At 32.2% G+C, this 26214-nt stretch overlaps 3 protein-coding genes and 2 long non-coding RNA genes across 15 annotated transcripts in view; 2 read left to right on the top strand and 3 right to left on the bottom strand.

Moving 5' to 3' along the window:
• The window catches only part of milt (trafficking kinesin-binding protein milt), a 102231-nt gene extending 96288 nt beyond the window's left edge, over positions 1-5943 (top strand). For all 9 annotated transcript variants that reach the window (XM_033468073.2, XM_033468072.2, XM_033468074.2 and 6 more), the window contains 7 exons: positions 53-288; positions 911-1101; positions 1527-1763; positions 2118-2455; positions 2726-3073; positions 3342-3544; positions 3764-5943. In XM_033468073.2, the coding sequence (XP_033323964.1) occupies positions 53-288; positions 911-1101; positions 1527-1763; positions 2118-2455; positions 2726-3073; positions 3342-3544; positions 3764-4252 (2042 nt within the window). In that variant the 3' untranslated portion in view covers positions 4253-5943. The remainder of the gene's footprint in view (positions 1-52; positions 289-910; positions 1102-1526; positions 1764-2117; positions 2456-2725; positions 3074-3341; positions 3545-3763) is intronic.
• Positions 5944-7851: 1908 nt separating this feature from the next.
• Positions 7852-8365, bottom strand: LOC143260444 (uncharacterized). Its single transcript, XR_013034606.1, has 2 exons — positions 8269-8365; positions 7852-8034 (listed from the first exon to the last, which is right to left on the bottom strand). It is a non-coding gene; the product is annotated as an uncharacterized LOC143260444 (long non-coding RNA).
• Positions 7972-11448, top strand: LOC117219084 (alpha-ketoglutarate-dependent dioxygenase alkB homolog 4). 3 transcript variants are annotated; one of them, XM_076525796.1, is made up of 6 exons: positions 8367-8624; positions 9383-9508; positions 9967-10059; positions 10316-10523; positions 10593-10746; positions 11256-11448. In XM_076525796.1, exons 1-6 carry the CDS (start codon positions 8523-8525, stop codon positions 11404-11406), a joined length of 834 nt encoding a protein of 277 aa, XP_076381911.1. In that variant the 5' UTR covers positions 8367-8522; the 3' UTR covers positions 11407-11448. The 3 variants fall into 3 exon arrangements, with proteins under 3 accessions (XP_076381912.1, XP_076381911.1, XP_076381910.1); XM_076525797.1 differs by lacking the exon at positions 8367-8624 and adding an exon at positions 7972-8013 and having other exon boundaries at positions 10316-10746; XM_076525795.1 differs by having other exon boundaries at positions 10316-10746.
• LOC117219085 (uncharacterized) overlaps positions 11165-26214 on the bottom strand; it is a 33253-nt gene continuing 18203 nt past the window's right edge. The window contains exons 5-8 of the mRNA XM_033467981.2: positions 13411-13599; positions 13059-13229; positions 12580-12819; positions 11165-12386 (exon numbers count right to left, since the gene is read on the bottom strand). Of these exons, the coding sequence (XP_033323872.2) occupies positions 12198-12386; positions 12580-12819; positions 13059-13229; positions 13411-13599 (789 nt within the window). The 3' untranslated portion in view covers positions 11165-12197. The remainder of the gene's footprint in view (positions 12387-12579; positions 12820-13058; positions 13230-13410; positions 13600-26214) is intronic.
• LOC143260442 (uncharacterized) lies at positions 14872-25470 on the bottom strand. The gene is made up of 2 exons (XR_013034604.1): positions 24469-25470; positions 14872-24400 (listed from the first exon to the last, which is right to left on the bottom strand). It is a non-coding gene; the product is annotated as an uncharacterized LOC143260442 (long non-coding RNA).

Here is a 26214-nt window from a genome sequence, read left to right as displayed (position 1 = left end):
TGTTTTTCGTTTATAATGAGCCAACATTATTAAAAATAAATTCTTGATACAGCGAGTGCAAACATGGAGGTAGACGGGATTGCAGAGGAGCTCGACAGGCAGAAAGAAGAAAATCGATTACAACACGAACAAATTATTAGTTTGACGGCAAAACTGGCGGAAACGGAATTGAGATTGGCACAGTTGATGGCTGAACATGACGACGTTGGAGCAACTTTGCTCATCACAAGGGACAACCAAAATACTCTCGCGAGTGAGCTGGCTGAATTTAAGGATCGATATGCGGAGGTATATCACCTAATTCGAATCAATTCCCAATTTCGTATATTTGTCTCATTCTTTCCTATATTTAATTTACGTTATAATCTGAATTTTTGGAAGCGCTTAAGAGACTAATTGAAACTAAGAAAAAAATTTATGAATTCGATGTCAATGTTAATAGTAAGATTAATAATAATTGCAAATGCTAGTAGATTTGATAGTTACATAAAATAGTGAATGGTTTCAATTTTCAATATTTTATTTTGGCTTTAAACAGGAAATTGGGATTGTGCATCAACAATTTTAGTTATTCAGTTAATTAGACGAATAAGTTACCAACAGCAATAATTATTCAATCCATATTATGAAATATGAAAGACGTTACTTAATATCATTAATTAGTTTGTAAAATGTTAACGATACTGGTTGAAAGTACTATTATTGATCATGTTTTATATAATATATATAAGTTCTTCTAGGAATCGTAAATTTAAAATATTTCTCTTAACTATTCACAATATTTCTATACTTGTTTTACTGTTATCATTTTTACTACAATGTTAATAAAGTATGCTATCAACGTGAATAAAAGTAATTCATGTAAAAGAAATGTTATATGTTCAATAACATTATAATTTTCTTGTTAAAGGTGGTGAATTTGTTAGCGGAAACTCAAGAACAATTACGAAAACAGAGGAAGAGAGGAATGCCAACTGTCAGAGGAGGATCTTTGTTTCCTTCAATGGGGGCTGCTCCGCAACCGGATTCCATTGCATCAGAATTAGAATCCTCTCTTTATTCCGAACTCAGCTTAGATTCCGGTATCAGCACTGACAGAGTGTACGTTATTTTATTTATTTACATTGAACCCGTTATAGCATTTTAAGCTACTATTGTATACTGTTAAAAAGCTAAGAAGTCTTCTTTCTAAGCTTACTTTACTTTTGAATAATGATTAGGCTTGTAACTGTTTTGAAGATTTATTTAACGCAATTATTTTTGTATAGTATAATACATTCGATTATACACGTATTGAATTTAAATTTAAAATTACTTTGTATTGAATAACATCTCAGCATTAGAGAATATAGATAAAAACTTCTTTAATTCAGTAAGCTACTATAAGTTCAACAATATGTCTATTGAAAGATACAAACCTATCCTGGCTTATTTAAAATAGATGTATTTAACATAAGTAAAAGAGGTATTAGTATTTGTCATTTATTATCTGATGTTAATTGATTTACATGTTTGTCATCATACAGGCCTACATACAAGAAAGTTTTCGAAACTGTTAGAAGCGCTTCAAGGAATTCTTATGCAGCTGATAATAATCAATTCCCAAGAATAGGATCGATGACTACCTCAACATTATCAACTGGTTCTACTGGACCTAGAATGAGTTGTGGGCAAATTAGACCTCCAGCGTCGACGTTCCCCAGTTTGGATTCTGGCCACAGCGATTCGGAAGGCTCTCTGCTTACAGATTCTGAAGAATATCCGTAAGTTTGTGAATTCTCCTTAGAACTTCTTCTGTGGTAATATTTTGTACCAACAATTGATTATCAAAAGACAGTTGACATCGTTCGATTCCTTGTGTAATCTTTGCTAAATTGTGTATTTCTGTAAGACATGTAGTGTTGCAGGGCTAATTAAATAGGAAATGTAAATACATTCAGTGAAATATTTTCGTAAATATATCACTAATTTAAAGCATAACTAAAGTTATTAATTATCTATAGAAGATCGATTCTGATAGTTTGAATTTCTATAATTTTTGATCTAAATATTTCAATACGTTTTTAACAGAGTGATAGTGATAGAGATTTATAAGAAGAATTCGAATGAACTTTCAGAGGACCTCAAAAAGCGGGAATACCCGGAGCTCCTGGTGCAGCAGATCTCGAAGCAGCTCTTCGAAGATTAACACCTGCAGAAGTTATAGCTCGACGTGCTTGCCTTAGCACCGGTACAGGATACACATACGATTATGATGCTGGAGTAAATTCGCCGTCAGCCTTCGTGCCTCTTGGTTGTAGAACTCCAGACAGCATCATGTCCACAGGAAGTAGCGCCAATTTAAGTGGTTATAGCGGAAATGCTTGGAGACTTCCTGAAAAATTGCAAATAGTCAAGCCGATTGAAGGTTCACAAACGTTGCACCATTGGACACAATTAGCTACACCAACATTGGGTAAACATCATATACTCATTTGTCTCAAGTATTCTTAACACTTCCTTTTTTATATCAGAAAGTATGTAAATGTGAATAAACATATAAATTAAATAGTTTCGAACTAATAGAAAATTTGATAAACACAGTTTGGTAAACAAATCAACAAGACATTTTGTTATACTTTTCAATAATAGTGGGACTTTTATCCTAACTAGTATTTATCACTATGGTGTTATATATCATTTTTGCTGGGGATTTAAGATATGAAATGCGTGTCGTATTTTTCAGGTGGACTGTTGGAGGAACGACCTGGGGTGATGACTCGAGGAGGTCGTGGTCTGGAAGATTTAGGCCTAGTCACATTTACTTTAAGCGATCTTGAGGAAGATGAAGAATATACCAATCCTGGAAAACTCTTCCAAGACACAGGCTCCGTGTACACATACACTAATAGTACGGTTCTCCATCCAGACGATCATACTAATGTAACTTCAAGTCTCGTTGGTAGCAGAGTTGCGACTGCACCTAGTAGTGCTTTAAATTCCGGAATGAGTACTCCAAGAACTTTAAGTAGAAGGAACTCGACTTCAACATTTTCGACAACACTTGGACTTGCGAAGATGCTGAATGAAAGAGGTAGATGTACAGTAAATTCTCTTTTCAATTGTCCCCCAGCTTATAAACAAAAATGGACAATTTAGGAAGAGGAGATGCGATTATTCGAGTCTCGAACCTCGTTCTTATAGTTGTTAACAATCGGCGACTACAAAAACGAGCCGCGAGGCTCTTCTCAAATTGTTCATTGGAGAAAATTTACTGTACATACAATCTTTTCAAGAATTTACACGAATTATTGAAAATGTTATACTATATAAATTTTGTATTATTTATTTTGTTAAAATAGGTATAAAAGCTGTAACGCCTTCTTGCGTTGGTACTCCAAGTGGAGAGAGAAATTACACACCTACTGCAACACCTTGCAATAGTCCTGATGCTAGTCCGCCAGATAGTCGATCCAGTTCACCAACTCCAGAGAGTGGGATTTCTCTTGGATTGTTATCCACTGGAGCAGAATTATTAAAAAGAACGTTTGGTGGAGAGACAGTGGTACGTACAGTATTTTGTTGACCTTCTCGTAAAAACATGTTTAAAATAATTCAAATACAAATGAACGATATACAATTAAAAATAAAAATTTCTAATTTAACGACAAAAACATCTAAATAAAGAAAAACTTACCTATTTATTAGAGCTCAACTCATAAATTTTGTTACGTGGCGCTAATTTCATTGTAATTCGAACAAAAATTTTAATTTTATTTTGCAGCAGTCGAAAAAGAAGCGGACAGTACTTTCAAGATCCGAGAAGAAGGCTCTCACTGGTATTCGGCTAGTAGAGAAGCTCGAACGGATTGGCATTGATACTATTATGGCTACAACAATTGGTTCTTCTATCTCTCCGTTAGCTTTTCAAGGTTCTTTATACACCAGGCGTGCTACTGACAGTCCCATGACTCAGTTAACTTTCCTAAGAAGCTCCATGTCCTCAAGTGGAAGTCAGGAGAAACTTTCACCTTCTTCCTCTGTAAGTGATTCCTCATCAACCAAACGACAACTTGCTGACAAGAAACAAAATGAGTCCACATCGGGCAGGGAGACAAACAGACAAAGGAGAACTGGTGCTAGGGCCACGAGGCCCGATCTTGGACAGGTTACACCTGCGGTCCCTGTCACTGTTACGAAAGAATCACCTGCGCAATCCGCTTTGGGAACTATTAGTTCGCTTTTATTTGGGCGGAAGGGTGGTTTACTTTGAAACCACTGTTCCTTGCGTGTTATATATATTAATACGGAAATCTTACTTAGATAAAATTTCAAGAGAATCAAATAAAAGATTGTCGGAGCGATGAGAAAATTGATTATTTGTTTTCTTCCATGAAGTTGTTTCGCAGTATTCTTCAGCATAAAATAAAAAAGATTTTACATTTTAAATGTAAACAGAAATATAAGATAAAATATCGTATTACAGAGAATGAATGATGTAAGCCTTAAATCTTTACTTTTCATATAATATATATATAAGATAATTTGTTCTGTGATCAATATTTTAACATTTTTTGGACATCCGGTAACATAATATATTTTTAAAGATTACTTTGCATACAAAATATTATGCATGTTCTCTAACATTTGTTTCAAGATACAGTACTTTGTATCGAATTTGAAAGTCTGATGGTTTTGTTGTGCAGTGAAATAATTTTCACCACAAGATGTAACTTTTTATGTATTAATTATTAATATTTACATATTTTAATTCATATCATGAGGTATCAACATACATACAAGTCATACTGGTACTACTGAGTAGTGACTAAACATTCCTTATAATGCTAGTGTTGACAAATATATTTTAAATAATGCTTTTATTAAAAAATGGGTTTTCTAATCAAATACTTACGGATTACGTTTTAATCCTCGCGATACTACCAGGATCCGTACACATTCTCGTTTAAAGAGGTACTTTCTTACGTTTCATGTCGTCGCTCAAATCGATAAAAGTTTAGTTATATCTTTTAAAAATCTTATTAATGTGATAACTCTTTCATGAATTTTGGGCAAAAATAGCCATAGTTTAAATTATCAAATTAAAGGATAAACTAAAATTCAAAATATAACAAATCAATTATATGTTTTTTTCTGAAATTATATTCTACACTGTCTATATCTGCATTTCGATTCAAATAGATCCTAAAGTCATACGGTGAGGGTTAATAGTGTGTATGAAAACTAAAAATGGTTTGTTTCTACAAGAGAACGTAGTTCAGTACAGAGTAAACTTATAGTCAGTTCCAAAAATTACAGTATTATATGTAATCTACATAATTTTATATTCTCTAGATAATTAATTTTTCAACGCTCCGACAGTTGACAATTTGGGGAAATTTAACAACATCTTTTAATCGTTTTATTTCTCAAACATGAATTATTTCATTTTGTAAATGATTTATTGTACATAAGCGATTCATATTTGAAAAAAAAGAATAAAAATATTCCGTAGTTACTGCGTAGCATGAAAACCAAAAAAAATGTATATGATTACTTTTAGTGCTCTTTGGATTAGTAAAGATTAATTCAAGCACGTACAATAAAATAATTTGAAATTGTTAGTTTCTACATATTCAAGGATGCCGAAGGCTAGGGAAGTGTATTATGTAAATTAATTTACATTGTATAGAGAATATCACGATGTAGAAATTAATACTTAAAAAAATGACTTAGGACGTTGCAGTCATTAAGTAATTATGAAATGCTACAATTTATTCAATACGAATTTTATGAATGATAGTGATGTTTTGTGTTACCGCAGAATACAAGTAATTTCTTTTTAAGTGAAAGTGTTCAATTTAATCAATAGTATATATTAGCTTGATTTACTGAAAAAGTCACCTCTTGCGAAAATTCAAATATTAGTAGTGTACAAATAAAACAAAATTAGTTAGCGTTAAATTGGTGATCTATTTTATATATTTAGTTATTTTTTAATTTCGTACGCGCCGGTGTGTCAACAATGACACAACAAAAACTACGAAGAAATGCAACAATTAATATTGCACTTTCATGTAAAAGCAGATACGTGACTTTACGTCTGAAAAATAACCACGATAAATAGAAATGAATTTGTAACCGAAACGATGTGCAAATTACAAGAAGAAACATCCTCAAAACAAATATCGAAAATATTTGAATAAAGTTGCAGCGAGTTTTGTACGTCGGAGCACAATTTTTAGGGACAGAAATTTTAGGGTGCTTTAAATTAATTTATCTTTGGTTCCTTAGTAGTAGGAATTTACTATATATTGATCAATTATGGTTTAGATTAATTGGTTAATTGGATTACTACTGTTGGTCTTTTGTCTAGAGATCGCACAGATAGTACTGATAATTAATTAATTATCGGTTAATTAATGATCGTTCGACTGAAAGTAATTATTTTTAATTATGTCGCTAATATATTCCTTTTAGAAAATGATCTCTTGTAAATAATCTAATAATGAATTATTACTAATTAATGTTTTCAACACAGACTGGATAATACGTCCAAAGTTGACTTTTACAAAAACTGTAGAGATATTTGCATCCAAATGCAGCTATCAACGCTGAAATTTTATGCGACTTATAATCACAATTATAATCAACTTTTTTATTTCAAAAGACACTTCTCAAAAAGATTAAATTATAACTTGATTATAATAAACCGTTCAAAGAGTATTTGAAAGGAAAGTAGTGATACTGATTACTTTTATAAAATTAAATGAAATTAATTTTATAATTATGTATTGTTAAATTAATTGATCAATAATTAATCGATCAATGATTGATCAATTGCTTCTGTAAATAATAATGTGGGATTTTCCTTTTACTTTGCCTCTTTTTTTTAATCGATTTTGATTAAAAAAATTGATTGCGATGTTTGTAGCGTGTTTAATCGTGAACCGCTGTTGTATTCGTGGAAGGACCTCTGTCTTGTATTATAGGGAAGAGGAATGTTTAGCAGGCGCAGCCTTGTACATAGACAAGTATCGATTAATAAATTAAATTGAAAAAATCTTGCAGTGTTTTTATTTTTCTCCGAAATATTAGGTGGATTGGAAAATTTTTTCGTTTCTTTTTTCCAAGAAAAGAAACTAATTTTGTTAATGACTAATATACTTATTAATTTTGAATTCAAACTCCATTATTGTGTGATTCTTTTTCAGGATTCATATCATTTGATTGAAATATTTTGAGCCATTTCTTGCAGTTGCATATGACATTCTGGTAGGAAATACAACATAATTTGTCCACCACTTTCAACACAGATTTCATCGCTAGATATTTTTACTGTGTAGATATTAAATACAATATTAAAATATATTGTCTCATAAAATACCCATGTTTTTTGCCTAAAGCTATTACTTAAGTTAAGACTATAATAAATTTAATAGACACATGGTGTAAAAAGACAAGCTGATACACATCTTGCAGTATTTTAAATAGAGATACTAGTTCTTTATACGTAAATGTTTTCAAAATCATCTTGCTTTTTTATTGTGAATCTATATTTTTTATTTCGAAATCACATTCTATGTTGACAAATGCACAACATTTGTTTGTAAGTCCAATATTTTTTAAGATATACAGGATATTCAACGAAAAGTGATACAATGCAATATCTCCGTTATCATTAACGATACTTAAAAATGCTGAAGTGGTGATGAAATGCCATGGTAAAACTGTAGTCTACATACGAGTATAAAAGAAAATATCCTGTTGCGTATTGTTCGGGGGGATTAGGGGATTTTGAGAGATTTGGATGCCCGTGGAATTCTACTCGTGAAGGATTACTGTGACAACAAAATTAAACGAGAAAATAAATTGAGAGAATTAAAAAAAGACTTTATTGTCGAAACTTTAAGATGTGTATTCTATGATCATAAAGTTTGACGTTTTTCGCGGAGCCTTGAATCTTCTTCCAGCTTCTTTTCGACAGGAAGCAAAATTGGAGTCCTGATGATTGGTGGTAGTGGTGCCTCGACGGTGCATGCACGAGGGTGAAACCTGCCAAAACGAAAGTTACGGCAATTTTTATTTAGATAAACATTTTGCCCAACTCTGTCCACCAAATGCTATTTTGATCGGCCATAGGTCTTCTTCGAAAGTACAGCCAATAACACACTTACAAAAAACAATACATAAAATTACTTATAGAAAAACATAGATATGTATGTAATTAGCATTCTATTATTCATTTGTAGTGTACAGTATAGTATAGGTATGTAACTACATATATACATGTTCTAAGAGAGTGATGTTTTGAAAATAAACACAATCATATGTTACATCTTCATACATATCTTCATATCCCTCTGGTTTATGAAGGAGAATTACAATTACGAGTGCGAGTGTGACATACAAATATACAATATACGATACATATGTCATATATGTAACATAACAGTGGTTGACTATGTTATCTGTAATTGATTCTATGATAATGCTTTGTGAGGATATTTTGTTGATTGTGTAACTAAATAATTATTTTGATAATGGAAACAGTTCGACCTTGTGGTTGTAAAGGAATAAGATCTTGTCTTTTCTGTGAAAAAGAATATAACATAACGAAACCGAATCTAAAACTTCAATTAGAGGTTAGAGTTTCTTAAAATTTAAATAATATATTTTTTTTTGTATCAAATGAATTATAAAAAATTTGTTCCTTACATGAAACTTTATTTTGACCGTATTTAAGATATTTATTTTATTTATGCGTTTAAATGTTTTATAAAATATTCAATGTACTTATAGTACAATTTATATGTTAATGTATAGGTTATGTTTAATATGAGTAACGTATCATTATTTTTAATAATAAATTCATGAAATTGTTTAAATGATATTGAATAGTTTTACTGTTACAAAGTACAAGAGTATAATATAATGTTCTCCATTCCGAGTATTTAAATTAGTAATTAATAACATCATGTAAATAATACACTCTTTTTGCTAGAAAGGCTTTTATAATGCTTGCAATTAATTTCAAATTTTCCAATTCTTCTTTCCAATTCTTTTGTACATATTAAACAATATAAAAACATGCACGTTCATTCTATTAGGTACATACTTCTGGTAGCAATAAAATAAGCTTATAACTCAACATCAAACATCGATTTTAAAATTTATATGTAATTCAACAAGTACAAAGTGAATTCTAGAAACAACAACTATACAATATTAACATTAATAATTTCTGTAACACTGTAGAATTCTTAAACTTATTAAACAATATAATTATATTTCAATTGTCTTTAAAAATTATAGAAATATTATAAGTAGATTTGTTTTCTTTTTAACTTCTTTGATGCATTCATTTTCTTACATAATAAATATGTATTCTTTCTTATTGTAGAAATGGACTTCTTATGTCTATTGTGTACATTGTGACAAAGCATGGCCTGGCTGGGACATTGATCTTTATAAAAATCACCCAAATCACCAGGGTAATCCTATAGAATTTCCTGGAGTCTATATAAAGGTATTTATTTATAAAATTAGAAAAACTGGTTGCAAATACTTATAATTACTATTTATAAATTACTATGTGAGTATTACTACTACAAAGGGAACTGAAATACAAGAAATAAAAGTGTTTGTCTTAGGTATTCTTCCAAGCAATATTAACTTTCATTAAATTAGGTAAATTATTTACTTCTCAAATTAATATAGGTACACAGTATAATAACAATCACACAGTATAATACTAATACAATTATAATACAATAATCTATCAATTATTTATATAATAATTTTTAAATAAAGCCTGAAGTTAATCATATTATTTGGAACGATATATTCTGTGGTAAGATTAAAAAAATGTAAAAATTAATTTAGCAATAGAGAATCCCATCACTTGACCTACAATATACCCTAACTATTCAAATATGTTGATCCTAAAATGTTAAAGAAGTTGTATTTTTCTTCTTTAATACATAGCTGAATTTCTTAAATTCCCATGAAATTGCTTCACTGATGGAAGCCCTGAATAATATTCCTTGGGAAGCTTCACAAAGCGGAAGAAGAAAACAGGTATTTTCAACATAATTATTTTTGTAAACATCACTAGAATAATGTGCAGAGTCTTAAAGTACTGTTGAAACTCTTTTTATACAATAAATACAGTCCTGAAAAAAAAAATAATCACACAAAACCTATAACTTTAAAATTAGATTTAAAAGATATGAAAAAGACTTCACTGAGTTCTAATATCAATGACTAGCGTATAATATTAAATTAATATTAAGTAAACAAAAAATCATATAGCGAAATAATTTTATGAATTTAGAATTTTGGTCCAAAATGCAATTTTAAGAAGAAGAAATTACGTTTGGGTTCCTTTAATGGTTTTCCACATCCTACTCAATTTGTGCAACAAAAATTCTTAGAAGAGCCTGTACTTAAGGATTTTCAAACAGTGGAGCAATGTACTTTAGAATATGATCCATTACGAGGAGCTTCTATAGATCCACATATTGATGATTGCTGGATTTGGGGTGAAAGAATAGTTACTGTCAATGTAAAGGCTGATTCAGTTTTGACAATGACTCCTTATCTTGGTCCAGATACAAAATATAATTTGGAAAGTGTTGCTGAGTATTCTACATCACATGACAATGTAAAATTTGTTGAAATGAATGAAAACAAAGATATTCACAACATAACTGTGAGATTACCAATGCCAGAAGGATCTCTTATGGTTCTTTACGGTGCTGCAAGGTAATAAAATTTATCATATAACTGCAGTAAGGATACATTTCTTGCATGGTTAAATATTTTCATGATTCTTTAGAGATACAATTAGGATTGGCTGTGTTTTAAAATATTTATTTCTATAGACAAACTAAAACATTACCTTAATATCAATTTTCAGTGCATGATAACAATTTTATTACATTAAATGTAGAACATATGTATTGCTAACATTTATTAAAGTTTTTATTTTTTCATATTTTGTATATTTACATATAATACAAAATTTTAACAATAATTTAAAAGGATCTTTTTTAAAGGCATTTTTGTAATCTAAAATAACTACATTTTGTAGTACTTATAACAACATATTAGTAGCTTAGAATATATTTATTTAATAATATCGAGTTTACGAAGAATAATTTATAAAACCTGTGAGGTAAAATACAATTGAAAAAAATTTATTGTTTCATAACCATTAATAAATAATTGTTACATTGTTGAAACAGATATTAGATCTTAATTTTTTTTTGTAGGTACAAGTGGGAACATTGCGTTCTGAGGGAAGATGTAAACTCTCGACGAATTTGTTTAGCTTATCGTGAACTTACACCTCCTTATCTAAAAAATTTATCAGAGAATGAAGAAATAAAAACAATTTTACAAAGAGCATTAATTTTTCAATGAGATTGGAAACAATTTTTACTAGTAAAGAATGCAATTTTAAAATGTCGAAAGTTATTTAATCACACATTTCATTGTATAATCTAGAAACATAATTCATTTTATTATGTATATTCTCTACATGGTAAAAGACATTACCGAAAGAACAAGAATGGAAAAGCATTAATGTACAAGAAAAGAAAGTGCAACAGTTGTTGATTTGCTATATTAAAAATGTACTTGGGCTTAAGGTAAGTATTTTAGAAAAGTGGACCTTTATAGGAATGTTATTCTAACTAAAAAATTTAAAATATTCTGAAATGTGACCATTTTGAATCTATGATTTATATTTATACACTTGGAAAAAGTTCTTTTCAGCATATGTTGCAAAAATTATTCATGATTTTTTTTTAATTATTGTATTTAAGAATAGAGAAAAAGCGTGTAGCACAAGGTTTTCACGTCATTACCTTTTAGGTGAAAACGGTAAATTGAAAGTTGGTACAAAATGTTTCTTTATAAAATGGTTTACTTTAACATGCAATTTGGTTTAAGAATAACTTTTATTCTGTTATCCGATTTATCTAGTTTTTAATTGTATAACATATTAGCAATTGAAATTTATACTATTCAAACTTGAATGTAAAGAAACGATTTTTTAACGTTTACCTTTTGAATAAATGAAGAGCTTAGAAAGTACAGGATAATGCTAATATACTTTCGGAATTTAAATATACGGCATAATAGGAGGTTTATGACAAATGATTAAATAAAAAAGTATTCAATGAAAAATCTATAAAGAGAAGAGAAAAATACTAGGCGGCATTTTTTGTAGGTTCAGGGTACATATAAACGACAGGAAAAGTTGTTAAAGGATCTGATTTCCCCAATGGTTCATAGCCATTAACCAAGCTTTCTCGAAGTTCCCATCTACGACGCTCTCTTTCAGTTTTCTGTTTCCTAATTGCTTTACCTAATATGCAAGCAAACATTATTCCAGTGAACTGAAAATAATAATATACAATTAATTTTCACGTACAGATAAGTAAAAGTACGAAATATATAAGAAAAAGGATTTTTCTAATAATTTTTAAAACCTTGATTGTTAAAGTTAATTAGTTTCGAATTCATCTTTCAAAATTTTACTAGGATGTAATTTGTTATACAGCAAGAAATAAAAAATCTACATATATTTACCTGAATAAGAGCGATGGCCACAGCACCAGTACCAATGTAAAGTACACTTCTATGAATGAGAACCGAAAGGTTTCTAACACATCCTATTCCGTAGACATTACATCCATCGCCAGTAACATAATCACATGGTATGTTGTCACTAAATATTCCGTGAGGACGACAAGATTCTGGTAAACGATCTCCTGTCTCTTTCATAATTTCATCCCAATCGTGATAGTCATTGTATCCGCAACAATAAAGCTATAATTACCAGAAAAAAGATTTATTTAATGATTTTACGATTATGTATAATGTTCATAGAAAGGTAGTGATAGTTGTGATAGATATCACAAAATGCCTTATTGGCTGAGATAAATGCATTATGTTAGAACAGGCTCCAATTAATATTACAAACGTTAAAAATTTGATGTATATTCTGTACATGGTAAAAATACAAGCTACCTATGTACTCCTATTCGTTAATGAACCATATACATTACCCTTGACTGTAAAAAGTCAATAGCTTTTTTAGCATCTTTATCCGTTGAATATTCGTGCATAGTAGCATTAATATTTTCAGCTAAGACACTTTTTATGTCATCCTGAAGAGCATAAGCTGTAATTGCAGCAGCTAATTCCAGTATGAGAACTACAGAGAGCGATACTGCAAACTATAAAAATACTTACTATTATCAAACTTGTTTACGTTATATGTATAGACCATATAAAAGTATATTAAAAAATTTTGATAAATCCAATAGAAAGAAACGGAGAGAATTGATCCAAGTGAAGTTAAAAGCGAATATTTAAATAAAGAATGTCAATTATTAAAGTAAATTGAAGGGTACTTACTATAAGAACCATGCAAGTACTTTCTTTAAGAGCTCCAAAACATCCTAGAAATGCGATTACAAACACAAGGATGCCTACTATGATCAAAAGAGTTGCTGGAGATATGTATTTTGGATCAAGAAACTTCGAGAAGTCGTCATTAACTGCATAAATTGTTGTTCCAACAGATATTATCATAATACCTGTTAACTGCAATAATGAAAAAGAAATTATAGGACTTTGAATTAAACATATCACACATAAAATATCCAATAAAATGAATTCAAAATTAAGTAAACTTGAATTTGAATTTTGGTAACAATTTTGTGATTGTAAGCATGCCAAGCATAGTATGAAATAGATAATTATTTTAAATATATATATTCAATTACCAGTATACACATATTTAGTAACTTGTATAAGACAGAAATATGAATATTCTTTATCTGTCTTACAAGACGTGATATTATTGTAAAACGTGATATTATTCTTCAAAATGTCAGTGTTTATACTGTTTGAGAGAAAACAATGATTTTTTAATTGCTTTGTGTAAAGACTACATCATAAGTTAACGATTGTGCTGAGTTTATTGTCGAGTTTCATTACATAAACTTAATTTTCAAATATTTGTGTAATAAAATCTTTATTTATCTCAACATTTATTTTTTGCAAAATATCTCATTGACGATATGACTTTGTTCAACAGTCTTTTAATACATAATACTTTATTTTTAATTACAATCAAAACTTGTATAACATTTTTTTCGCTTTGAGATAGCTTTAAGGTGTGAGGTTGAATTGGTCTAATGAGATCACTCATTATTTAAGCGCAAAAGTTTACTAATGAACAGTTCTATTAATTAAAATGATTGTCATATACGTTTTTAATGATCCAAAGAAATAGTGCAATCGTATTTTAATGTGGTACTGTTAATAGACATTACTTTCACATCAAGAACAATCATTTTATATAGCATTGGCAATATTATAACGTTATACTAGAATGCAATCACTTTGTTAACGTTCAAGGCCGCTTCAAAGTCATAACTCGGACATTCTTGAACTCATTTTAATACCCGCCGTAAGATAATATGCAAGAAAAATGATACCGCCTTGAAAAAACAACGCCGGCCTTAAAAAGCTTGGAATAACATTAATTTAAAAAGGTGTTTATATTAAATCGCGGACGATGCATGAAAACGTGGGAACAATTTGTTCTCTATAGAAACATTATTTTGAAAGCTTTTTACGGCAATATTGAAATACGTAGATTGTAATATAACATTAAAACAACAGCTGCAATATATGCTATTTAAGAGAAAACACTATACCATTTTTTTTATTACTTCTGTGTATAATTTTTGAATTTTTAAGAGTTTTATCATATGGATATTATTCGCTGCAGTGTTAATACTTTATTTTAAGTTGAAAAATAGAGATAGGAACGCAAATTATTAATTATTAATAATAAAAATAAATAAATTCAAATTATTAATCATTTTTATTTAAAATTAAGGCTCCCACCGAATCCTACCGATATTTTTCTCCAGTTAAAACCATATGTACCACATTTAACTCTTTGCAGTCGTATTAAGTTTATACATAGGTATCAAGATCAATATGGAGGGGAGGGGTTAAACATTCGGGTTTCAGTTCTGACGAGCTAGTAGGTTTACGTTATTAATCGGTACGAACTATTCGTGATAATCAACAATTATGACATTCATGCTAATTGCATGTTTTGTGCAGTATCGTGCAGTCTAATCCAGCAGACTACACATATCCAAGAAATTATGCATATCTTAAATTACGGGTACGCGCAAACTATTAGACTTGGGCTATGATATGAACTATTTTACATTGCTACAAATTATATATATAATATAATTTTATATTATATAATATATAACATTTCATCATGGAACTCCAATACAGGCAATTTTTAAATAAAAAATATTAAAAACGCATCTCACAGAAAAGTGAAATAATTGCCAAACTAAATACAATAACAATCAAAGTTCACATGCGAAAGTTCACATACGAAACAGTGTGTCGACCAATCAATTTCTGACAGCTCGCTTCGGACATATTTATCTTATCCGAATGCAATATTATAGTATTAAGAACAATACTTTTCGTTAGTCACTGAGATATTGTTTTCAAATTGAGGATAACTTGGAAATTTTGCATGTGCGCATCGCTCGAAAGTTGGATGAACGGAAACACGACGGTTCCATCGTTTCGTGTGTGCAACACGACCCGATGATTCGTCGGTTTGGTTTTTCGCAAACGGCACGGGGATAGGAAATGGCGAACGCTTGGGCGAAAGAAAGATTGTAAAGAAGCAGAGACATCGACGAGTTGCGGCGTTGCAAACTGTAATAATCTGCACGGTAATAATTCATCGGGTCGACCTCGCCCAGCCGATATCGATCCTGCTGGCCGTCCGAACAATACCGTGGAGCTCTATGATCCACGTCCATATCGAGGGTTGACCTAACTTGTTGAATCTCAGGGCCGAGTATGGTTATTCTCGTTACCTTTCCTCCTCGGCCGGCAGGAAAAATCGACGTCGCCTGCGGTTATCGTCGCCATCGGCCTCGACCGCATTTATTGTTCTCCTTTTCTCGGCTACGACTTGATTAATATAATGCGCATACACGTACATAGTATTTCATGCAGCACCGACGAGAACCAAATACGATCGTGGAACACAGGCCTCGCGAAATGAGCGAACGACTCGTTCGTTCGCGGGCAAATGGCAGAAAGTGCGACGTACGTGGCGGAAACAACCCTCTGAAAGTACTTGTGCATTTGAACGCATTTCAAAACGGAATGAATTTTTCTAAATTGGAAATTATCCCAATAATATTTCCAGTTAATGCAAAGAATAATAATAATTGTGTGAAACGAATACCATAGCCTACATCAATCGAATATTTATTTCATTTTCAACTTAATATATTCTTTACTGAAAAACAAGTTGCTTTGTTGAAAATTAGTAAACAAAAATAGTGCAAATATCTCATTTTGTCGGTTGATTATGAACAGTTATTTTTGTTGACAATTGTAAGCGATCATGTTCTTTATTCTTAACACGTTATTTACCAATAGCTTTCTACCAGGCCTTAGAACATTGAAAATCCGCTTTAGAAATTTCGATAAAAAAGTTGAAAAGTTTTTGAAAGATTGTCCAAAGGCAGCAATGATTTCATCCATGATCGAATATATCGTTTGAATTAATATAATGTAACAATTATTATTAAATTATTATTTTATACTATTGAATTATTATTTTATATTATTAAATTATTACTTTACACCGTTGAATTATTATTCAAAAGCAAAATATTGAGCTTCTCGTTAGGCACATTTCAGTCATTGAAAAGCGTGCTAATAGGCATCCGATAAATAGAGTATTAAGATATGCCCATGCTGTGTGTGTGTGAAAGATATTTCTAGATTACTTCGGTTTCAAGGTAATATTTATCGCTGGCAACAAGGTGCTCACAGACAAGCGAGCTTATTCCAAGCTGGTAACAATGATCGACGAAGATTTCTTTCTAACACGTACGGTTATCTATCGTTAATAATGGACTGCAATCTTTACGTCAAAATAAAAATTGTTCGCATCAATGATACGGAACAGAAGTTACAAATAAAGATGCATTTCCTTCTTTCAGTCGTTCCAATTGAATTGAAAATTGTGTAACAACATTTTCGCCATAAACGCAGAGAATATCTGCAGTCTGGTTGTTAGTTAATAAAAACGAAAGAAACGGACAGCGTACACTTCGTGAATGTATGAAGATTCGATGGCTGTACTGTCTAATTGGAATGGACAACACTTTCGAAACTTCTCAACAACACTTTTTCAACTGTGTTTTTCAATTGCCGATCTAACACGTCCGCTTCAACGCTTTTTGATTCTATTATGCGGAAAGCTGGCAGAGATTGCAAACATTCGCGTAGTCCGCGCACTTCCATTAACTTGATAATGAGATCATTATCCCACTTCGCTGTTCCAGACATTTTATCATACCGTAGTCGGCATTGATGTCGACTGCGATCATGCATAAGTTAGAATGAACGTAGTCGTAGAGTCGTAATCCAACATGAATACTCGAGGAAGGAATAGTAGTTTCCGTTGCTACGAGTTTCCGTGTATTTCTTTTTTTTCTTTGGTTATAGAAAATAAGTGTTTTGGGCAGGTCTATGAAATACCAGCAAAACGTGTAAACGGAATAATGTTGCACTTATCAGTTGCTAATTCAATTAATTTGCAAAACTGTTAAGTTCCCTTTTAACACCCTGACTGCCGTGTCACTCGTACGTGGGTGACGGAATTATCACTCTCAGATTTGAAACTGAATTTTTAAGCTAATTTATTAGGATCCTTCCTAATTTTATTAGGATCTGAACAACGGAAGAATCGTTTAGTTTTAATTTGATTATATAAGATACATTAATTTTATGAATTTTTTTGGTTCGATGGCGTGACAAGGGAGGTTGTTAACCCTCATTCATCCCTCACTGCTACAGTTTAATTCTGTCTCTCTCAACCATTTTTGGACAATGCCCAATCTCAATGATTCAATGATATCAATGTTTCCTTTCTGACGTAATAGTAGACCGAGTTCTGAACAGAAGGCACTTCAAATAAAAAAGGCGAAAGTTAATTCAGATTTTTATAAAGTAAGGTACACAGCTGGGAGAACTTACAGTGGTGTGTATAATTATAGACTCGAAGTAACTTTTACATTGCTGCTGATATTTAAACGTGGACTTAACAAAGTACCATATTTCTATATTTCTATATTTCATTGTTTCCAATATAGAAATATACAAATATTTTGTTAAGCTCTTTGTTTCGAATATACTGGGGATCTCAGCTAAAGGTGGCCACCTATAGTATTGTAAATAATTATAAACTCAGAGTACCTTTGACATTTTTACTGATATTTAAACAAAAACAGAAAGAGAGATTATATTACTATATTTCCATTTTTTAGTATTTCTAACATGGAAATATACAAATATGATGTTTTTTTAACTTTTTGTTTAAATATTAGTAAAATATTGTACACATTATTGTACATAAATGTTCATAGCCCAGTAATTATTGGAAATGGCTTCTGTTTATTCTCACTTTAACGACTTTGTTTTAATGTCTGAATTGCAAGTGAATTTCGGTTTCGCACTTTCACTTTTTTATCTCCGAGTCGAACAACACAATCTTCTTGCAAGCAATGTCGTTGAAGATAATAGAAGGAAGGCTCTACTTGAAAACATTACGTAAAAGAAAAAGTTTTTATTTCATTTCTTGGAATTAAGAAAAAAATCAATTTTGCAGTGGTTTAACATGATTCATATAAGGAATTGAAACACTTTAAAAAATCGGTTTTTCATTTTTATGTCACAGTGTCTAATTCAATTTCTAATATTTCGTTATATTGAATTGAAATTTTCACTGTTTTATGAGCTTGGAATCGATTCAGGTATCTCGTTTCGGGACATTAAAGCAGGGGTTCGAAAAAATTTAAAATACTGTGATATAAAATCGTAAACATTGAGATATTTGCATAAATAAATATTATTTGGAAATACCATTCCGTTTAATCTTTAAATGAAGAAATGAAATAGTATTTCCAAATGGTCCTAACTTCTGTAAATATTTTAATGTCTTCTATTTTATATCGCAGTACGCGTCAAATTTTCCCCAGTCCTACGTTAAAGTAACAAATTCGAACTTTAAAGCTTGTTTTCCAAAACTGATATTTTTTAAACCGACAGCATTAAATATATCATGCTAAATATTTAAACTTTCTTTAGCTTCGGATAGTTTCATAATTCATTTCTTCGTGAAATAAATTAATTTTTCATTGAAATATAGCTATCCATTGTAAAAACGAACAGAAAAATGAGAAGTCCAGAAAAGTAATATTAAAGAGTTGCTTAACGAAAGCTATACTCTAAGTTCTTCTCGCAAAAAATTGTAACAGAATTTTGCACATTGAAGGTGGCTCAACCCCCTAAATGAAAACATTCGTGAACTGAAGAGTTGGCTACCCAAGGGAACAATCGCAGTGAAACATCGCATAGGTTGCCCGTGCGCCCTACCATTTAATGCTTAATACATAAGTTCACGAAAACAAGGGATTGCACTTATAACCACCAACCCGGAGGTAATTTTATGCCACTGTCAACGTGGTCATATTAATCCATGCACTGAAAGCTTCAACGTTGCGACCGAAGTTTACAAGGGCCGTTTAATTCAGTAAACTTGTTCAAGCCTTTTCTACTTGAACAATACCAAAAACTCGGACGTATTTATTCGTGAAATAGTAAACGACGTTTCAAGTCTTCTGCATATGTAGTAATTTCTCCCTAATTGACGCTCAGATTGTACACAAAAATGGATAATTTGGGAAGAGGAGATACGATTATTCGAGCCTTGCGTCTCGTTTTTATAATTACCGATTGTCAACAACTATAAAAACGGGCCGCAGGGCTCGAATAATCGTATCTCCTCTTCCCAAATTGTCCATTTCCACGTACAATGTGAGCGTCAATTAGGGAGAAATTACTGTAATCGATCCAGAACGTGTATCAGGTTCATACAATCTTTCTCATTATCACCTTATTGGAGTTTTTATCGAATTCTACAAATAAGAAAACCGGAAAAACGCTCTTGTAATGCTGATAGTCAATATCTTGTCGTCCAAGGTCAAGTTCCAACATCTCCGTGTAATTTGCTGTAAATAATCTCGGTGTAATTAGCTGTTCCTTTTTATTTCTTTTCATTTCATCGTTTTCTTTGAAACGTTGCAGGAACTCGCGTTGTAGGATCACGTTATACGGGAGTCTACCGTGTTCATTTCGGTTACGCCCGCCATTTTGGATACGTCTTTTTCCTTCAATTTTGAACGAATATCGCGCTAATGACAGCTTATGCGTGCAATTACATGACTCGATCAATTAACGAGCATGAGGTGTCGATTCTTCAAGTCCTTAATTACGATATTATCACGATTTCGAGGCAATATTTATTAAAATCGTCAAAGCGATGTCATTGTCTCCTTGCGAAAGGATTCATCCTTTGTTATCGATCACTGTTTTTGCAGGATCGGGGAAATAATGAGTATTAGATGTTATTACTAGTAATCGCAACTAACCAATTTTTCCATAAATGCAGTCTGATTATTACCGTTTAAACGAGATTTTTGTTAGAATCGTCGTGGTTGTATCGGTGTTTTTGCGAAAGGACCAATTCTTTGTTATCGATCACTATTTCTGTAAGATCAGAAAAATAATAAGCATTAGGTGCTAATTCTTTGAGTCCTTAACCCCTTGCCGCATCATTTTCTTCTCAGTCACAATAATTAGATTGTTTTTCGATTGTAATAATTTCTAAGAAGAAAAAAGACAATTTAGATTTATCGCGTGTCTACATTTAGATAAATGTTTAAACACTGACGACAATAAATTAGAATTTTATTCAGACTAAAACGAACGGAAGCATTAACAAATTATTACTAGAAATCTTCGTCAGACTGTTAATTAGTAGACTGCGGATCTTTATGCAGATTAAAAATTGTCCACATTAATTTCAACATACAGAAGCTATACAGATATTTCTTCCTTGCTTTAATCAATTTATTCAGTTAAGAGTAACGCAGCGGTTTTTCTAAATTCTCCAAATGTTTCTGATATTTTTGTATTTGATTCGCTCATTGTTATCGTAAATTGCGTCAAAACCGCGGTCTACTAATTACTATATCATTACTAATAATGAAACGCAATTTTTATTAGAATTATCGAACCGATGTCACGGTTTGCTCATGATGGAATTCATCCTTTGTTATCGATTATAGTAAATTCTCCCTAATTTTCCTTCAGCTTGTAAACAAATTTACAATTATTACGATTTATTATATTATATTATTTTTATATTTTATTATTATTATTATTTTATTTTTATATATTATTTTTATATTTCATTTAATTATACGATTATCCAAGCCTCGCACCTCGATTTTATAATTGTTGACAATCGGCAACTATAAAAATGAGCCACGAGACTCGAATAATCGTATCTCCTCTTTCCGAATTGTCTATTTTTGTTTAAAAGCTGAAGAAAAATTGGGAAGAATTTACTGTTCTACTTTCGCAGGATTTGGGAAAGGATACAAAGTTACCGGTGACCGATTCCGATGTCTGCAATCCATTTGCGGCCGTTTGTAACGCTAAGACACGACGTCTAGACGGGATATCCCTGTTTCCCGCGAGTCAACCATCTTCGCTTTCGCTTGGCCTCAAAATGTCATTTCGAACTAATCGCCGGCACTCTATTGTCCGATTCTCTCCGTTTTTTACACCGTGACGATACAAATCGAAGGATCGAAATCAATCGATTTCATCGCACCCGAATATCAATATTTACACATTTTGGTAAGCAAACTCTTCTTTATCTGTATTTACTTTAATTGGCCGTACGATGTGAACCGGTGGAAGTTTATCGTAGCTGAAAGTCGGGGCAGTACCGACTTCTGTATAGCATATTACGCAGCCGGATTGTTTATATCCCATTGTCTCCGCTGTTACGACGCGTTAAACGTATTGTAATTCTAAGGAGGGACGTTTGTTAATCAATAAAATCCAATAATTACTGGAAACTTTGCTCGCAAACAGAAGTTAACCCTTGAACGAATTTCGATATTGTCTTTTGCGGAAGCTGTCTCAAGAACAGTGAATGATATTAACCTTTGGACGACGAACAATTTTGAGCATTTATGACAGCCACAATTAGATCCGTTCAAACCTTTACGATTCATTTTCATCTGTATATTATTATAAAATTTTTGTTGAGACTAAAGTTAATTCTTTTAATAGTTTCAATATTAATAGTTAATAATTACATATGATTGTCACAAAATTAGAATTTAGATGGAATGTTTGCAAATCCAGGTCCAAATGGACCCGGCACCTGCCATGCGAGGGCTAAAAACAGTCGAGACACGAAGTTACATCGATTGAAACGATTTGACGCAATAAAATTGTCTGCTGTTCTCAAAATGTTTCGCGAAAAATACAGAATTGAAATTTTTTCAAGGGCTGATTTTAGCCCTTTAAAAACAGTGTATCGGCACCGAAAAGATACAGATATATTAGGTATAATTATAAATAAAAGACATTTCACACAGAAATGTGTCTGAAATTACATAAATGAATAAAGGCAATTGCATTTCGAAAACATTGGTTGATCGAAGCGCAAGGTTTGTAGAACTGAAGTTGAAGTAAAAATCATTTATTGCGACAATTATATTAATATTTTATTTTAACATTATTAATGGTTTAGATCGAGAAAATTTACTAATTAAACAATCGATCGGTACTGCCCGACAATTTTTCGTTTCCTTTCAAATTACAACCCTTTTACCCCTGCGAATTGCCAATGCTTATTATAAATTTCGCAAAATTAATTTCTGCCCTTTTATTAACCCCTTGATATATATATACCATTTTCTTCGCACTTACTGTGATTAGAAATCTTTCGATTGCAATAATTTCTTAGAATAGGAAGAAAATCGCTGCTTATTGCGTGCCTTTTGCTTGAATGCTTAAATATTGATGACAAAAGATTAGAATTTTATTCAAATTTTAAAGGACAGAATAACATCTATACACAATATATTATTACTAGAAATTTTCATGACGAGATGGACTCGTCAAAGTACGGCAAGGGGTTAAGTGACTTTTGCACAACAGATTCGTTTTTCTAATTTTGATTTTCATCGACTTTAGCTCAAGATAAAATCTAGGTCGGTATCGTTCGATCATCCCCTATTTCATTTGATCCGTTCGCATGAGTTTTTATTCACTTTCCGTCATAATTATTCGTCCGTATGTTAACACAAAACGGTTTTACAACGCAGATAACCAGATTAACGAGTTATATTGTACAAACCGATCCACGAATTGTACTTAAACAGAGTCTTCAGAAAGATTTCAATTTCAAGAAAGAAGAAGAGATATCGCAATCTGCGAGCTTTTATAAAGATTCCAAGAATCAAGAAGTGATATCGCACACTGAACGAGTTTTATTAGACCAAAAATAAAATAATGATCTTATTAAAGTTCTTTGAAGCTACAATTTTATCACAATTAGCCTGCAGATTTTATGCGTTTTCGACAAAACTGACTTTCGTTTCTTCCAGTTAAGTTGGAGGATTTTTACATTTCGCATAAAAATCCATATTCTAGTCACAACGAATACTTCAAAGTAAGATAAAAGTTCCTAAGTATCTTTAGAGATTAACCAATTTTAAGGCTTCATGCGGGTAGCTATTCTTTTTTCATCCAAAAGTCAATCCGAATGATGCAATCGTGGCGACAGTTTGTACGTTCACGCTACGTAATACTACAGAGTGTTCCAAAAGTTATTTAAAATCTGATGAGAGAAACAGCTTTCTGTAGCCATTCGAAGTAACTTTTTCCTTAGCGCAAATGCAATCCGCGGCTTCGTTTACGAGTTATTAACGAGAAAACAGTGGCCAATGAGAGCCGCGATCAGCTGACGCGAAGCGGCCGAGCTCGCGTCTCGTTGGTCAGTGTTTTTCGTTAATAACTCGTAAACAGAGCCGCGGATTGCATTTGCGCTAAGGAAAAAGTTACTTCGAATGACCTCAGGAACCCCTACTTTCCCGACTTTGAGTAACTTTTGGGACACCCTGTACCAATAGCGCTAAATTGAACGAGCAGGTGTCACAATTGAATCTTCGGCGTATAAGCATTCGGTACACACATTCGAATCCCGTGTACACTCCAGTATAAAATTAATCCTCGCGTCACCTTGTATACGCCAATTACTTGCATTTGTCATACCTGAAGTCATTCTCATTTCTGACTCTGGATACGTGTGCGTAACCGAGCACCTATTCCCGTGCCTTATTCTTGCGAGGCACGCACTTTTATCGCTTAGTAAATACAGGCGTTTATCTGCGCCCCTTATCTATATACATTTATCCGTTCAAATGAAACGTTTCACGAACCGTTGTAAATATATGTATTGCGACGTACCTGCGAGCTCCGAGTGCTTGAAACGAGTCATTGTACTCGAACAACAATCGTTCATTCGCACGTTTGTGTTGCACGACCTCGAGTCGTATACACATGGAACACGTAAAATCGAAGGAACGTCGCAAATGTACACGAATATACAGGGTGAGCCACGTAGAAACAGGCCGCCCGAACAGCTGTTGGTCTGCTGGCAGAAAACAATGCATTAGCTGAAACTCAGTTGACCACCACGTGTGTTCACCTAATCAAGAACTATTAACATCAGGTTATACGTCCTTCGATATGCCGAGCATGTTCAGCCTAATGTATGTTTTATTCCATCAAAAAGTGGCCTGTTTCAGACGGCTCACCCTGTATACACGTACAATAACGGCGGCAAATAAAAGATAGTGTAAAACACGAAGATGGTAGTTAAACGCAACTATAATGGATAGGCTGCGGATTTGTTGGATTCGTGGTAAAATGAAATAATCGTAATTTGAAACGATGACAAGATTAAATGAATTCAAGAATTTGTTAGAATCATTCAGGTGGGAATGAAATTTCTATTCCTCTGTATTATATGAAATTAGTGCGGCTAATTATTGTTCTGTTATTTCGAAATGGAGTCAACAAATTGACTGATAAATGAAAATATGTTATTGTGAAAACGACGACGGAGAACGATACATCGATGAGATCAAATAAGAATAAGAATTATATTACGTTAGAGAGGTATTATTAATTTCAGTAAGAGGATATTATCGATTTCAAGAAAAAAAGAAGCTAGTAATTTTTGTTAGACATGTGTAATATACACTTGCCAACAAAAATTAAGAAACTTCACGTATCGTTAACGTTCGAGTAAAATTTGATATATGAATAAATATACGTCTTATTCGATTAAAAAGTACAGTATTTAATGCATTTTATTTAATGCTGCGGATATTATGGATTTATAGCAAAATTGAGTTGCAGCAATTTCAAATAGTAGAAACATTTGAAGAATTTAAATATGTCCATGTATTATTTTTAATCCGTTGCATTTATTAAAGAAAAAAGAAACAGTTTTCTTTCCAGTTTCTATTCCTTGCGATCGTAACAGACTTATGTTTCGTTGAAATCTACAATCTAATAATGAAGATGATAATAACGATTGAAGATGATAATAAAGATTCTATCGAACTGTCAATTATAGTTTATACCGCGCGTGAAAGTGGCAAAACGCGAACTCTATTTCTACAATATGGGAAGACAAAAAAATATATAGCAAATTAGCTGGATGCTAAATTGACGCATCGCCGAGGAAAAGTATGTTTAACGTATGCCTCGTTCGCGTCGGTAGCTCGAACGCAGAGTTTCGCGTATTATATTGCCACGTGTTATCGTTCGAAGAACTGAACGTCTCTGCCGACAAAGGAGCGAAGCCAGACGTTAAAGACGATTGTTTCGGAGAGCGCAACTCGCGTTCGTGCAGCCCAAAGCAGGAAAAAGTCGCGGCTTCTACGAGAACCATTTTCCGTCTCCTTCTTCCGAGCGCGCAAACAACGAAGCTGTCTCTGTCACTCCGGGTTCCATGACGAAAACCGCAACGTTAAGAAGGGAAGCATTTTTTCCGTTGTTCGTTCGTAATCAACGAACGAAATTAAAAGCACGAACGCGCGCGATTGTTGCAACGGATCGGCAAACGTAAAACGATTGTGGATTGTATTTAAACTTTGGTTATTGATAATACGTAGGAAGCGCTATCTCGATACAAGTATCGAT

Source organism: Megalopta genalis, chromosome 12 (assembly GCF_051020955.1).
Source record: "Megalopta genalis isolate 19385.01 chromosome 12, iyMegGena1_principal, whole genome shotgun sequence".
Lineage (NCBI taxonomy): Eukaryota > Metazoa > Arthropoda > Insecta > Hymenoptera > Halictidae > Megalopta > Megalopta genalis.
This window is presented reverse-complemented; position numbering and strand designations above follow the sequence as displayed.

Excerpts from the sequence above, each read along its gene's own strand:
- LOC117219084 (XM_076525795.1), top strand. The coding sequence starts at position 8,523 with ATGGAAACAGTTCGACCTTGTGGTTGTAAAGGAATAAGATCTTGTCTT. Across the intron at positions 9,509-9,966 it reads TTCCTGGAGTCTATATAAAG|CTGAATTTCTTAAATTCCCA; the intron begins GTATTTATTTAT and ends TTTAATACATAG. Across the intron at positions 10,060-10,315 it reads AAAGCGGAAGAAGAAAACAG|AATTTTGGTCCAAAATGCAA; the intron begins GTATTTTCAACA and ends TTATGAATTTAG.